This window comes from Dasypus novemcinctus, chromosome 6 (assembly GCF_030445035.2).
Source record: "Dasypus novemcinctus isolate mDasNov1 chromosome 6, mDasNov1.1.hap2, whole genome shotgun sequence".
Taxonomy (NCBI): Eukaryota; Metazoa; Chordata; class Mammalia; order Cingulata; family Dasypodidae; genus Dasypus; species Dasypus novemcinctus.
In genome coordinates, this window is record NC_080678.1 from 105,007,599 (window position 1) to 105,022,748 (window position 15,150).

The 15,150-nt window shown below is 51.2% G+C and overlaps 1 protein-coding gene and 1 long non-coding RNA gene across 3 annotated transcripts; both read right to left on the minus strand.

Moving 5' to 3' along the window:
• Positions 1 to 3,610: 3,610 nt before the first annotated feature.
• LOC131278776 (uncharacterized) lies at positions 3,611 to 8,800 on the minus strand. Its single transcript, XR_009186213.1, has 2 exons — positions 8,194 to 8,800; positions 3,611 to 3,956 (listed from the first exon to the last, which is right to left on the minus strand). It is a non-coding gene; the product is annotated as an uncharacterized lncRNA (long non-coding RNA).
• A 31-nt stretch (positions 8,801 to 8,831) lies between these two features.
• On the minus strand, positions 8,832 to 14,527 carry LOC131278777 (uncharacterized). 2 transcript variants are annotated; one of them, XM_058299238.2, is made up of 4 exons: positions 14,223 to 14,527; positions 13,236 to 13,314; positions 12,318 to 12,794; positions 8,832 to 9,592 (listed from the first exon to the last, which is right to left on the minus strand). In XM_058299238.2, the coding sequence occupies exons 1-4, from the start codon at positions 14,408 to 14,410 to the stop codon at positions 9,122 to 9,124; spliced, it is 1,215 nt and encodes a 404-aa protein (XP_058155221.1). In that variant the 5' UTR covers positions 14,411 to 14,527; the 3' UTR covers positions 8,832 to 9,121. The 2 variants fall into 2 exon arrangements, with proteins under 2 accessions (XP_058155221.1, XP_058155223.1); XM_058299240.2 differs by lacking the exon at positions 8,832 to 9,592 and having other exon boundaries at positions 12,012 to 12,794; positions 14,223 to 14,523.
• Between the last annotated feature and the right edge of the window lie 623 nt (positions 14,528 to 15,150).

The window sequence follows — 15,150 nt, forward strand, 5'->3', positions numbered from 1 at the left end:
ACATCTCCAGCCGCGTCCCTTCTCGGTTTCCTGATGCCAAGGCCTCCCGTGAGGACAGAGACAGAGGCTCCCCAACATGTGGAGACAACTCTGGGGGCGCTGACAGCCCCTGGGCCGCCTCCTAACTGCCCCACCCCCTGTCTGGGCCCTGACAGCAGCTCTGCTGGAGTCACATGACCAGTGGGTCACCAGGAGGGACCCTGACGAGTAGGGGCGCCGGGCAGCTGCCTGGGAGCCCCTCTGTCCTCCGTGCAGGGGCTGTGGGGGTGCGGGCAGCACCCAGAGGGCAGGAGCCTGCAGGAGGAAATGCTGCTGGTTCCCAAGGCTTTCCAGCTTCTGGAGCCCTGGGCCTGGATGCCGGCCGCAGCTCCCCCCGCGGCTCCGCCCCCAGCGGCGCGTGACCCCCAGGCCCCGCCCCAGAGTTCAACCCCAGGCCCCACCCCCTCAGCTCAACCCCAGTCCCCGCCCCCTCAGCCCTGTCCTCTGCTCTGGGGTCTCTGCCTCTGCACAGCCTGGGGCGGGTCAGGCCTGTGCTCTTGGCAGCACCTCTTTGATGTTTCCATGGAAACGCCCCTTGGACAGAAGCACGGAGGGACTCATAGGCTGGGGGCATCTGGAAGTGGCCTGTGGAGAGTTGTGCAGGTTTCTTGGGTCCCTGGAAGCTTCCATGTTAGGCAATAGTGATGCGGGCCATTTTCGGGACTTGGAGTTGTCCTGAACAACATGGCAGGGATGGATGCCAGACATTATATATCCTGCCGTAACCCACTGAATGGGTGGGGGAGAGTGTGACTACAACGTAAACCATTACCCATGCGGGGCAGCAGTGCTCCAAAATGTATTCACCAAGTGCGATGATTGTGCCACGATGATTAAAGAGGTTGTTGATGTGGGAGGAGTGGGGTGCAGGAGCATATGGGAAACTCTTACATTTTTTAATGTAACATTTAAAAATAATAATAAAAAACTATATTAATTTTGAAAAAAAATATTGCAGCCTTGCGAGCTCCTGAAGCCCCCCTCTCACCATGGGGGCTCCCCCTCCCCAGGCTGGTGTCAAAGTCCAGAGGGTCCTACCACGCCCTCCCCTGCAGTGGTCAGGGCTCTTGGAACACCTGGCAGTGGCCTGCTGGCGCCTCCAGCCAGCGGGTCACCACACTCAGGGGTGTAGCTCCCTCCTACCCATATGACGTCAGGACCCTGTGGCCCCTCCTGCCCCTGGGGTGGAGGACGTGCTAGCCAGGTCCTCCGAATGAGTGTCTCCAACAGCCGGCAGTGCAATGTCCTGTTCCTCCTCGTTAGCATTCTCTTATTTATAGAACCAGGAGCTCTTAGTCTTTGTGAAACAAATAAAAAGAAAACAGAAAAAAGAGTTGACTGAGTCAGGCTTCACATCCTGCAGAGAAAGCCAGGAAGTGCGGTGTGGGGAAGCCGCTTGCACAGTTGACCTGGGATCGAGTCTCCAAATGGGGCCTAAACTGACTGCCGAGCCCCTCCCCAGGGCTTTAAGCCCCTCTCCCTCGCTCCTGGCTCTGAGTTGGCCCATTGCTCGGCCTCGCCTTATGCGGCATTTTGTCACAGGAGCAACCTTCTTACCACCAGCTTGGGAGAGGATTTGTTGGCACACAGATGGCCTGGGAGGCGAGTGGGAAATGCTCTCCCCAAGCCCGTCCTGGGAGCTGGCTGGACAGACGGGGACTCGGCTGCACAGGAGGGCGAGGGGCAGGAGGGGGAGAGGGGGCTCCCTGAAGCAGCAGCAACACCAGACAGGAAGGCTTTGAAGGTCAATGGTTATTTGTCCCAGGATAAGCCTGCACACACAACCTGCATACGCAGAAATGGGCCCCTCCAGAAAAATTTTTTTTTAAACATGGGAGAAATTATGGTTATTTCTTTCAATCAGTATTGATTAAACACCAAAACCTGTTCTTGCCTTACTCAATTGAAAGTTTCAAGAAGACAGGACTGAGGTGGAGAGTTTAGTTTCCTAACTAGTAAGATCAATAAAGACTGGCTGGGAAGTGGACTTGGCCCAGTGGTTAGGGCATCCGTCTACCACATGGGAGGTCTGCAGTTCAAACCCCAGGCCTCCTTGACCCATGTGGAGCTGGCCCATGCACAGTGCTGATATGCGCAAGGAGTGCCCTGCCACGCAGGGGTGTCCCCAGCATAGGGAAGCCCCATGCACAAGGAGCGCGTCCCGTAAGAAGAGCCGCCCAGGGCAAAAGAAAGTGCAGCCTGCCCAGGAATGGTGCCACAAACACGGAGAGCTGACACAGCAAGATGAAGCAACAAAAAGAAACAGATTCCTGTGCTGCTGACAACAGAAGCGGACAAAGAAGATGCAGCAAATAGACACAGAGAACAACCAGGGTGGGGGGGAAGGGGAGACAAATAAATAATAAATGAGTCTTTAAAAAAATAAATAAATGAAGAATGGCTAACTAGAATATGTCACCAGAGAAGAGAGTGTAGTTATGGAATGGAAAGCTGGGTTTAATCTGAGCAGAATCAGTAAAAAGTAGTTTGGAAATGTTTGGAAATGAATAGAAATGGTGAGAGCACATAAGAGAATTTGTCATCAGAATTGCTAATATATAGGTATGACAGTGGTTTGCTTTTTCTTAAATAATGAAAATGCTCTAAAATTGATAGAAATGATGAATGCCCAATTCTTGATTATACCAATGGATTTTACACTTTAGATAAATTGTAAGGTTTATGAATAAAAAACATAATAAGGTGGGTTGGGGAAAAATACACCAAATGTAAGATACGGATTGTAGTTAGGAGTAATTCTTTGATGATGCTCTGTTATAGTTTGCTATGCTTCACAACAATGCAAGGTATTAGTGCTGGGGTGATGTGTGGGAGCCCAGTATGATGTGTTGTAAGTGTACAACTTATACTACATACCTATTATTTATGTATGTTCATGTATGAATGATATATTTCAATAAATTTTTTAAATGAAAAAATAATATAATAGAGGATGCCTGGGCACCCTCAGTCACAGCTGACTTTGCAGACCCTCCTGAGGGGCTCAGGGACCCCACACCAGGATCCGGGGGCCTGTGGGCCTGGTGATTTCACAGACACAGAGAGACCGTGGGCTGCGCCTGGTGGGAGGATGCTGCTCACTAAAACTCATCCTTCTTGGGCGTGGATTCTCCAGCAGGGGCAGATGGACCCAGATGGGGAGTTGTTTTTCTTCTCTAGTGGAGAGGACACGGTTCAGTGGAATCCTTCTGGGCTTGGGCACAGTTCGGGGCACCTGGACAGAGAAGTCGTGCTTCCAGCTAGTGGCCTTGGGGTCTCCTCACCACCTTCTATGACACGTTCAGAATGTGGGACTCCAAAGTGGGAAACCAGGGACATGGAGAAAGGAGATGAGAAATTCAAAGGCTTCTCTTTGCATGAAGTTAGGGAGGGAGACACAGGACTGGATTCACATGAAACAGGCTCTTTGGGCTTTTTCATGGAGTGGAATTTGGCAGATGGATGAAGACGAGGTGCTGTGAGAGGCACAATCCATGTCCATCCCCACGGGGCCCCGGGATGCGTTATTCTAGCAGGTGGAGCGTACATGCATCTCAGAGAGGACAGAAACTCACCATGTAATAAACTCTTTTAATCATCAGCAACAAATGCCAACATCTTTTTTACTGTAAAACCAAAACTATGTGTCCACCTCAGCAAGTCAACAATCCTGGCCCTTTGGTGCTTTCGCCTTAGGGCTTTGCAGGCAGGGCTCATGGAGGGCAGGCGGCCTGTGCCTGGGAACAGGGCGAGACCAGTGGCAGCATCCAGGAGGACTGAGAATATGCACCGGGGGAATGGCAGCACCCCGGGCACACGGGGAAGGGGACACTCTCACAGTTGGGAGAAAGGCGCAGTCTTGGGTCAGAGATCACCGGTACCCTCCAGGCCCTCATTGGGGTGAAGGCCTTCTCTACCTGTAGGTAGAGAAGAGACAGGAGGTCATGGAGAAGTCATTTGATTTGGGTCCAGAGGCTGCAGTTTCCTTGGCCCCGTGGGCTGGACTCAGGCCCCACCTGGACCTGTAGGGTCCTATATGCTTTTTCTCTCCCTGGAGTGCTGGCATCCAGCCTCTACTCCCACTTGGAGGGTTTGGCTGTCACCCCCTCTATAGAGGCTCCCCTGCCCTCCCCAGGGAGTCTTAGGTGCTCTGGCCTCTGACCTTGGCTGCTGCTCCTCCATGGACTGGGAGACTTGGGAGTGAGGGTGAGGCCTGACTTCCTTCCAGAGCCCCAGAAAGCCCGGGGAATAAATTCCAGAGGTAACACCTTAAACTATTAAAACATCCAGTGTGCAAGTAAAGACTGCAAGGCATATAAAGAGGCAGGAACTGATGGCCCAGTCATAGGAACAAGATAAAACATCAGAAACCATCAACAAATAAAACCAGACTTTGAACATAAAAAGACTTTTAGAAAATGATTTTGAATATGCTCAAGGAGAGAATGGAAAACATGTATAAGGAACTAAAGGACATCAGGAAAATTATATGTGAAAAAAATGAGAATTTCAATAAAGAGAAATTATAAAAGGGAACCCAACAGAAATAGTGGAATTAAAGACCACAATAATGGAATTTAAAATTCCTTGTATGGGTTCAATAGCAGATTGGAGCCGGCAGAAGAAAATATCTGTGAACCTGAAGAGAAGATGATTGAAATTATTTAGGCTGAGGGGCAGAAAGGAAAAAGAATGAAGAAAAGCAAACAGAGAGACCAGGAGACTTGTGGGACATCAAGTTTACCAATATATGCATTATGGGATTCCTAGAAGAAGACAGAGTGAAAGAGACTAAGAGACTATTTGAAGAAATAAAGCAGGCAAACTACCCAAATTTAAGTAAAGAAATGAATATACATATCCAAGAATTATAGTGAACTATGAATAAGATAAACTCAAAGAGATCCGCAACCACCACATTATAATCAAACTATCTAATGCCAAAGACAAACAGAGAATCCTGAAAATTACAGGAGACAACAACACATCATCTTCAAGGGAGCTTCAATAAGAAGTTCCAATTTCTCATCAGAAACCACTGAGGCAAGAAGGCAGGGGGATTGTGTAGCAGTTTGATATTATTGACGAATTCCAAAAAGAAATTGGATTATATTTGTACACTTATCTTTTCCACTGGGCATATTAGACTATATTGGATTCAGAGGCTTACTTAATTAAGTAATTAGCTAATCTTCTTGTGCCAGTAGGGCATTGAGCCCCCACCCTTGGTGGGTGGGGACTCACAGATAAAAGGCATTGCAAAGGACAGAGTTGGAGGTCTTCTGATGTTGGAGTTTTGATGCTGGAGTTTGATGCTGAAGGCTTAAGCTGGAGTCCCAGGACGTAAGCTCACAGAGGAAAGAGAAGTCAGTCCCAGGAAGAAAGGAACCTTGAATGCAGAGAAAAGCAAGCCCCAGGAACGTAGGAACCCAGAAAGCCTGAACCCTCACAGACGTTGGCAGCCATCCTGCTCCAAATAGATTTTGGTGAGGGAAGTAACTTATGCTTTATGGCCTGGTATCCATAAGCCCCTACCCCAAATAAATACCCTTTAAAAAACCAACCAATTTCTGGTATTTTGCATCAGCACCCCTTTGGCTGACTAATACAGATGACATATTGAATATGCTGACAGAAAATAAGTGCCAACCAAGAACTTTTATCTTGAGTAACTGTATTTCAAAAATGAGGGAGAGATTAAGAAATTCCAAGATAAATAAAGGCATAAGCATAGGGAGTTCATCATCATTAAACTTGGACTATAAGCAATGCTAAAGGGAGTTCTTCAGATTAAAAGCAAAAGGTCAGTAGATGGTAGAACAAAGCTGCATAAAAGAATAAGGATCTCTGATAAAGGTAAGAGCATGGTTAATTATAAACACCAGTGCTTTCAATTTGTAACTCAGTTTTCACTTCTTATGGGATCTAAAATGCAAATGCATAAAAGTAATGATACACCCATGGGTTGGGACACCCAACCTTTAAAATGTATAAAGATTTAATTTGTGACAAGAACACATAAAGAATGGGGGGCAGAAGGCTATGGAACATAGTTTGTAAATGTTGTTGAAATTAAGCTGGTAATAAATCAAACAAGATTGTTAAAGATTGAAGATGTTGAATTTGTACCCCATGGTAACCACTTTTGTTAAGAGGCTAAATGCATACCCTATGGTACACATTTGTTAAGGTATTAAAATGTGTACTCCATGGTAACCTCAATGTATATCAGAAGAAGGCATGCAGAAATAAATGAGAAAGTGTTCAAAGTGGTTCACTATGAAAGGAAAAAATAATACAAAAGAAGGCAATGATGGGAGAATTGAGGAACAAAAAAGGAATAAGAATTGCAAAATCCAAATAAACTGGCAGAAGGGCCTGTGTTACCAGTAGTCACTTTAAATGTGAATGGGTTAAACTCTCCAGTCAAAAGGCAGAGATTGGCAGAATGGATAAAATAGCATGGTCCAATTTTATGTTGTTAAGAAGAGACTCTCCTTAAATTCAGACACAAGTAGGATTATCAAAAGGGATCCAGTATGGGTATACTTATATACAATATTAATATACTCATATATTATACTAAGATGCTAATACCTAATAAAACAGACAAAGTAAAAAAACTATTATAAGGGACAAAGAAGTACACTACATATTGACAAAAGGGTCAATTTGTTGAGAATGCATATATGCACCTAATAGCAGCACTGCAGAATATATGAAGTAAATATTGAGAGATTGAATGGAAAAGTAGATAGTTCTACATTAATAGTAGGAGACGTCAATGCACCACTTTCCATAATGAATAGAACTTCTAGACCAAAGATCAATAAGGAAAGAAAGACTTAAACAATACTATAAACCAACCAAACCTGATGTATATACAAATACTTCATCCAACAACAGCATAATACACATTCTTCTCAAGTGCATATGGCTCATACTGTAGGATAGACAATAAGTTACACAATGGAATCTTAGACATTATACCACCACCATGAGCAACAAAAGGAAAAACAGTTAAATTGGATTTCATCAAAATTATAAACATTTGTTCATCAAAGGGTATTATCAAGAAAGTGAAAAGACCATCTACATAACTGGAGAAAACATTTGGAAACCATGTATCTGGTAAGGGTTTGATATCGAGAATAAATAAATGAATCCTACAACTTATCAACAAAAAGTTAAACCACCCAACTGAAAAATGGGCAAATAATTTGAATGGACATTTCTCCAAAGAAGATACACAGTTGGCAAATAAGCACATGAAAAGATGTCAACATCACCAACCATTAGGGAAGTGCAAATCCAAACCAGAATGAGATATCACCACACATCCTGAGAATGGCTTTAATTAAAGAAAAAATAAAAATAAAGACCACAAGGCAAAGAGCATGTTAGTGGCCACGTTCAGTCCCCTGGGGCCTATGTGCTCCTGAGCACCACTTCCCAGGGCTGGGGACTCCGTCTGTGGGCAACTGTCACAAGGGAAAAGCACTGTGGGTGACCACCCGCCATGGGGGCAGCACCCCTGCCTGATCACCATGCTCCCCAACGAGGGCCGCATCAGTTGCACAGAGCTGCAGTTCTCCCTAGCAAGAGCACACAGGAGTTCCAGTTTGCCCTGCAAAGGGGACATGGCATGAGGACATGGCATGGTGGGGTGACACTGCCAGAGAGGGTCAGGCACCCCAGCTGAACCCCAAGAACACGCAGAGCTTGGGAGCAGGAGCCTGGCAGCCTGCGTGCCTGCTGGGGTGGTGGTCACTGTGGTCACAGCGTCAGAATCTGGAACAAGACACTCTTTTGGTGTGGGGGTGTCAGTGGTTCATTTAGGGGACAAGTCCACAGGCTGGAGGAGCTACACCAGGAGCCAGGAAAGGTCCCTGAGGGGAGCATTATGGGGGCACAGGGCGCTGGGCAGCAGCCCAAGGAGGGGCAGGGAGGCCTGTGCTCCCAAGGTAGAGGGAGGGGAGGGGCAGGGGGCAGCCTTGCAGCCCCTGGGGGCATGGGGCCCTCTGCTTTGTGCCCACCCTGGCCCCTGGCACCTAGGGAGAAAGCCAGATGCCCAGGACCCTCGCCACCCCACAAGTGGAGACTTCTGGTTGGACCTCTGCACCTCAAGCTCAGCATGACAGGGGCCCTCCTCACCTCCATTTGGCTCAGACACCCAGTGTCCAGGCAGTCGCAACAAGCAGGCATCACCATGGGCCACGGCAGGCAGCAGCACACTGTCTGTAGGAAGAGAAAGCATCTGCTCCAGGGTGGCACAACCGGGAGGGCTGGTGCTGCCACTCAGCCGATGTTTGTGGGGTGAATAAGGAACAATCGAGTGAGGGACCCCGGATTCCATCAGCAGCACCCACGCCCCCAGGGAGCATCCTCTGGGGCAAACAAGACGGCATCTGGCTCATCCCCAAAGTGCTGCAAAGCTCCCCTGTCCCCTCGCTCCTCTGACACCCCCATTGGCAGAGCCTCCTTGAGGCTGTGCCCTGTGTGGGGCCTGGACCGAGGGCTCCAGAAGAGAGGGGTTCACGCCTGCAGCCGTGCTCTCTGGGGGGAGCCGTCTGTAACAGGACGTGCCCAGGACGTCACTACTGGATGGGTGGCCACAGAGAAGTGGGGGCTCTGTCCACTCCAGGAGCCTCATGAAGGAGGAAACGTGACTCAGGAGGAGCCTAAAGGCAGAGGACAGAGGGGACCAAGGACAGCACCGTGTGGTCAAGGCACGAGGCCAGCCAAGGACCCTGAGGGCTGCAGTGACTGGCACCGGAACCTGTGGACCCAGGAGAAAGCTGGACTTCTGGCCTCCAGACCAGAGACAGTGACCTCTGGGTTCAAGCCACCCGCGGCATGGCATTTGTCAGAGCAGCCCTGGCAAATGAAGACACCATGTGCTGGGCCAGCCAGGGGTCCACGCATGGGCAGGGGACGCCCCTCAGCCACCAGGCTCCAGCTTTGAAAGCGCAACCACCCCAGGCCCACCTGGTCCCATGGCTGCTGCCCTGAACCTGGCCCTGGGCTCCCCTGGGTGGGTGTCCCTCACAGCTCTGTGCCAGATAAGCTCCCTCGCCCACTCTCAGCCATGCAGGCCCCAAGGGCTGACCTGGCCAGGCCCCTCTGCCCACCAGGAGACCGTGATTAAGACAAGGGCATGGAAGATTCCAGAGCTGGGTCCTTGCAACATGAGGCTCCTTTTCCAGAAGCTTCCCCAAGTCCTGGGTAAGTGCCATCCTGCCAGCCAGCAGGGGCCAAGTGTCCCACTTGTCTCAGGAGGGTCTGTGGCAGACCCCCCACAGGCTGCCCACACTGCCCCTTTGGTGGGAGCCTGGGAAGGGGGATGCCTGGTTTCCCTAGCAGTCCCCGTCCCCCTACCCCTGCATCCCCCTCCTCCTGCTCTGCAGGCTCTTGGCACAGGCGGTGGAGCTCCTGGGGTGGGAGCGGACCCCTCCATGGGCCGCAGGAGGCTCGGTGCATGGCAGATGAGCTCACAGGAAGTCAGGACGCACTTAGGACTTACCCTACATGGGTCCGGTGGCTTCTTTTTACACTAGAATGTTAAAAAGACATAGCCAAATAAGATTAATAAGAAAAAGAAATAATACTAGCATTTAAAATAACAAGTAACATACAAAAAACTTTAAAAATAAAAATAGTATAAAAATTTTTTAGACATTGTTTCTTTCATCACTGTAAGGTCTGTTGTCTTGTATGTACAGTAATAATTTCTCCTGTATATTCCCCCAGGGTCTTATTTTTTCCACTTTATTTTCAAAGAAGCTTTAGGTTACAGAAATGTGGGAAGAGGTCCACCTGGGGCATGCCTCGAAGGCATATGAATATGTTCAAGCGTTCACTGTCTGGATGGTTGAGGACCCACACAATAACCAAAGAATATTGAACTCCCATGCTGGGGAGGGCTGCTGCATTCTCTAACAGCATGGCAAGAATCTCCCAAGTACAAGGGCAGTGCCTAGTGAAGGAGGAGAGACCATGATGCTAGGCCCTCGATATTGACGACCGTACTTACAGACCTGTCCTTGTGAATTTGAAACTTAGCCTAGTGTTATACATTGCCTAAGAGTTACCTCCTGAAATCCTCCTTGTTGCTGAAATGTGGCCTCTCTGAAAGCCAAACTCAGCATATAAACACACTATCCTTTTCCCAGCATGGGACATGATGCCTGTGGATGAGCCCCCCTGGCACCAAGGGATTAATACCAACACCAACCAACAACCAACAACACATGCAAAGACCTTGACCAAAAGGGGGAAATATTCAATACAAATGAGTTTTTGTGGCTAAGAGATTTCAAAGTGAATCAGAAGGTCATTCCAGAGGTTACACTCTGTGCATCTCAGCAGGCTCAGCAGGATCCCATTGACTGCCACGGTAAACAATGCCTCAAACAGCAGGGCTCCTAAGAGCTAGAGACACCCAAACACCAAAAGCAGCACAGAGCAGCTCAGGAGTTAGGCACCCTATCAGCTGGCCTTACTCTGGAATCTATGCTCCTCAGTGTAACAGACTTAGACTCTTGTATAGTTTCCCTAAACAAGGCTCTTCTGCCCCTTTTATTTGAAATATCATTAGCACTCTACTTATTAAATGTATGTTCCAGAGACTTAAAATCTTTGGTCCATCCATGTGCCAGTTGGGTCCTGAATCTCAGCAGAGTTGCAGCACCTACTCTCCAGTTCATTGGACTCATCCAGCACAACTAACAAGGAGATGATGATGGACAATGCCTATCCAAGGAACAGAGAGTGTCTGCAACTGCAAGCAAGAGAGTGACATCCACCTACCGCCTGGGAAACAGGACCCCTCTCAATCAGAAACTGCACCACCATTGTCAAATCCTCAAGACTGGGGAATGAACACTGGACTAAAGTAGACTTATTACTATTCTATTATAGACATTATTCTAGCAATGGAAGAACTTCTATCATTGATATAAAGGCAGTGGCCACCAGAGGTTCTGAGGGGGGGGGAGGGAAGAAGAGGTGTCACATGAGGGGAATTTCAGGACATTGGAGTCGTCCTCCAGGACAGGGCAATGATGGGTACAGGGCATTATGGATTTTGCCATAACCTATGAAACTGTGCAGGGCAGAGTGTCAACTGTAATGTAAACTAGAGTCCATGGTTAGTAGCAAAGCCTCAATATGTGTTCATTAATTTTAGCACATGTGCCACACTAAGGAAGGTTGTTATTGATGTGGGAAAGTGTGGGAGGGGGAGATGGTGAGGTTTATGGGAATCCCTTATGTATATATTTTTTATGTAGCATTTATGTAATATAAAGCTTCTTTTAAAATAAATATTTTTTAAAAAGACATAACCTGTGCTGGAAGATGCAGTTTGGGCTCAGCCTCAGCCCCTGGGAGAGGTGGGGACCCTGCTCAGAGCCGTGGGGCACAGACTGATGCCTGCAGGGCTGCGGCCAGCACGGCTGCCTCTGAGCCTCAGTTTCCTCCTTTCTCACAGGGACACCGCCCCTCCCTGGAGGGCTGGGGCAGGCCAGGCAGGCTGAGGCCGCCCCAAGCCAAGAGCCCTTCGTGGGATGGTCCCCTCAGGCTTTCCCTCGAGTGCTTCCAGGTCAGGGACCCACCTGCTCCTTCTCTGCCCCCCCCCGCTTTCTCCTCCTCCTCCCTGCAGCCCTCAGGATGGTCCTCCAGCCCCGCAAAGACCCCTCCTTCCTAACCCAGGAGCACTCCTCTCTGTCCTCCTGCTGCCCTGCTGCATGCTGGCCTCTGTTCACCTCTAGAAGGGCTGTGGGCACCAGAGCAGCCTGGCCCAGCATGCACAGCCTCCCCCTGAGCACCCTGTGGCAGGCAGGGCAGGAGGCCAGGGCACCTCTAGGCCCCAGGGGGGGCGGAGCCTGAGCCTTGGTCAGTCTTGGGAGCTGCCACCATAGCAGGGGCGCTCACCTGCTTGCTCAGGCAGCAGGGGCACTCACCTGACTGCTCACATAGCAGGGCACTTACCTGCCTGCTCATGTAGCAGGGGCACTCACCTGCCTGCTCAGGCAGCAGGGGCACTCGCCTGCCAACTCAGGTAGCAGGTCACTCACCTGCCTGCTCAGGCAGCAGGGGCACTCACCTGCCTGCTCACATAGCAGGGCAACTCACCTGCCTGCTCAGGCAGCAGGGGCACTCACCTGCCTGCTCAGGCAGCAGGGGTATTCACCTGCCTGCTCACGTAGAAGGTCACTCACCTGCCTGCTCAGGCAGCAGGGGCACTCACCTGCCTGCTCACATAGCAGGGCACTCACCCAACACCACAGGTAGAAGAAGCAGCACAGCAACAGGAGGAAGAGCAGGGCAGCTGCGCCAACCACCACGGGGATCCAGGGGAAGTCGCTGCTGCTGCTGCCGGTGCTGATGAAGCTTTTGACAACTGGTGGTAAGGGTATCTCCAAGCCACGGGGCTCCGCCTCCTCGCCACCGCCCTCAGGGTTCCCCTCCTGCTCAGTGCGCTTATCTCTGCTGTCCACATCACTACTTGGAAAGCGGTACTTGGAAAGCCACTTGAGGGCTCTGGCTGCAAGACGCTTGAAGAGCTTTGCGGGGGGCTTCTGAGGAGGCTTTCCAGGGGCCTGCTCAGGGGCCTTTCCAGGGAGGTTTTTTGGGGCAACCTCCAGGGGCATCTCAGGGGCTTTCTCAGGGGTTTGCTCAATGAGGCGCTGGCTGTTGACCTTGCTTGGGTTCCCTGCCTTGTCCTCGGTGGGTTTGGCAGCAGGATTCTCCCCCTGTGGAAGGGCCACCGTCACCATCCAGCCTTGGCTGCCAGAGAACAGGTGTGGCCGAGGGCTGGGCTGGGGCTGGGTGGCCCCCTCCCAGCTCCCATCTCCTGGCATTCCACCCCCAGCCTCTTCCTCTCCTCAGGCGCTCCACCTTGAGGGACCCCAGGGGGGCCAGGAGTTCATGGACAGATGCTCAGACCACCTCGGCAGAGCCCAGGGTCATGGACACCATGTGTGGCGGAGGCTGCCCCATCCCCCTGCCTGAACCCTGACCTGGAGGGGTGGGCCCTGGGGCCCACACAGCCAGGGGTGCTGCAGGCCTGGACTCTGGTCTTGGTGGACCCCTGCCCCACCCACTTGCCCTGGCTGCCAGCTGCCCCCCAGTGTGTCTGCATCAGGGCTGGGCTGATGGGTCCCGTGATGGGGGTGCCCCCACCCAGTACTCACGCAGTCCTTTCCTCTGAATTTGAGGTTGTTGGCGATGAAGGTTATGCCTTTGTTGAGGCTGATTTCAACGAAGATGGGCCTAAAGCACAGAGGGGGTGGGCCGGTGACAACCAGGTCTCCCCGTGGCTGAACCTTGGCCCCCAGCTCTCCTGGGTGCAGTGACTTTGCCAGCAAGGCACTGGGGAAGTGGAGAGAATGGGCAAGCTCTCCTTCCCCAGAGCACGAGGTTGGCCTGGCTTGGAGGCCCCGAGGGACATGGCCGGTCCCAGGAGCCTGGCATCGTCTGCCCACCGTGTGGCCACGTGCCACGTGAGCGGCAGCCACGGGGGGGCTCCCTGGGCTCCTCCGTGTGGACAGGGCACGTGGGCTCAGCTCCAGCGAGTGGCAGGAGCCCTTTGGAACCAGATGGGCTGAAGCGCGTGCCCCAGAAAAAATCACGTTCACGACCTGCACCCAGTCCTGGGGGGGAACCCATTGTCAGTGGACCTTCTGAGGACATCGTTACACTGCAGTCAGGGGAATGAGACTGCCCTTAGTGCAGTGACTGGGGGCTTTCAAGGGAAAGCCACTTGGAGGAGAAGACGCTGGAAGTCCTTGGGAACCCGGCAGAGAGAGGAGAGCACGTGGCCGTGTGGTGGGGGAGCCACGGGACCCCAGGATTGCCAGCTGCCAGCACCAGAGCGCTGCCCACCCTGTAGGGAGCCAGCTTCCAGCCCCAGCACTGGCAGCCAAGAAATCCCTCTTGTCAAGACAACCCATGGCTTGGTAGATGTCACAGCAGTGGGGAAACTAAGGCAGGCACCCTCCACCTCCTGCTGTCCCCAGCAGAGCCGGGCCACATGGATCCCTGCCCACCTCCAGGACCACCCATCAGGGTAGGTACAGAGGGATCCCCGGGTGCCCCAGCTGAGGGTGTCCTCACCCAGGACCCCTAAGCACTGCCCATCTGGTCTCCTGCCACGAGGGTCCCCAGACCAGGGAACTTACTCTCCAGGTTCCTTCAGTTCTACTCCTGGGCAAGTTATGAATTTCTCTTCCACAGTGATTGCTGTTTCATCTAAAAGGCAAATCCCATGAGCAGGTGAGTGCACTAGCCAGCTCATCCAGCCACCACCTCCTGCGGCCCTCAGCAAGCTGAACTCACGTTGACAATTGGCCTCTCTCTCAGCCTTCATTTCCTTAGAGACACTTGGGGATCCCTGGCCCTGCCCAAGATGCTGGGTAGCTGTGGTATTTGTGAGTTTTCATTTGGTGAAACCCCTTAAAATATTATGCCTTGAAATAATCCATTCCTGTGGGTGTGAGACCCTTTCAAGTGCATCACGTGAGTGAGGCCTGACTCAGGTTGGGTCTCCGCCCTCTTTCTGGGTCTTATATAAAAGAGACACAGACAGAGACACACAGGAAAAGGGAGTTCTGCCATTTTGATCCGGCCACATGAGAGAGGACTCGAGGGCCGCTGGCAGCGAAACCCCCAGGGGGCTGGGCCCATGGAGCAGCTCGAGGTTGAGGAGATGGTGAGCCCAGAAGGGAGGGCGGGGACCTCAGCAGGGATGGCCACCATCTTTGCCACGTGGCAGGGTGCTGGGCTCACCAGCGGCTGACTTTGGTGAGAAAGCGTCTCGGAATGTGCCTTGATGTAGATGTTTCATGGCCTCAGAATTGGAAGTTTTATCCCACTAAATTTCCCATTTCAAAAGCCAACCCATTTCTGGTGCTTTTCATCAGCAGCCCTGTGGCAAACTAAGACAGTATTTAACAGAAACAAGGCGGGCAGAGAGCTGTCAAGGGAGGGACATTCTAGGGCCTGGGTAGAGAAACAGACGATCCAACAAAGTGAAATTACAAATGAAATAATTGTCAGAGAGTGCAAAGTGCTGTGACAACAAAAAACTGGGAAGGCATGGAAATTAGA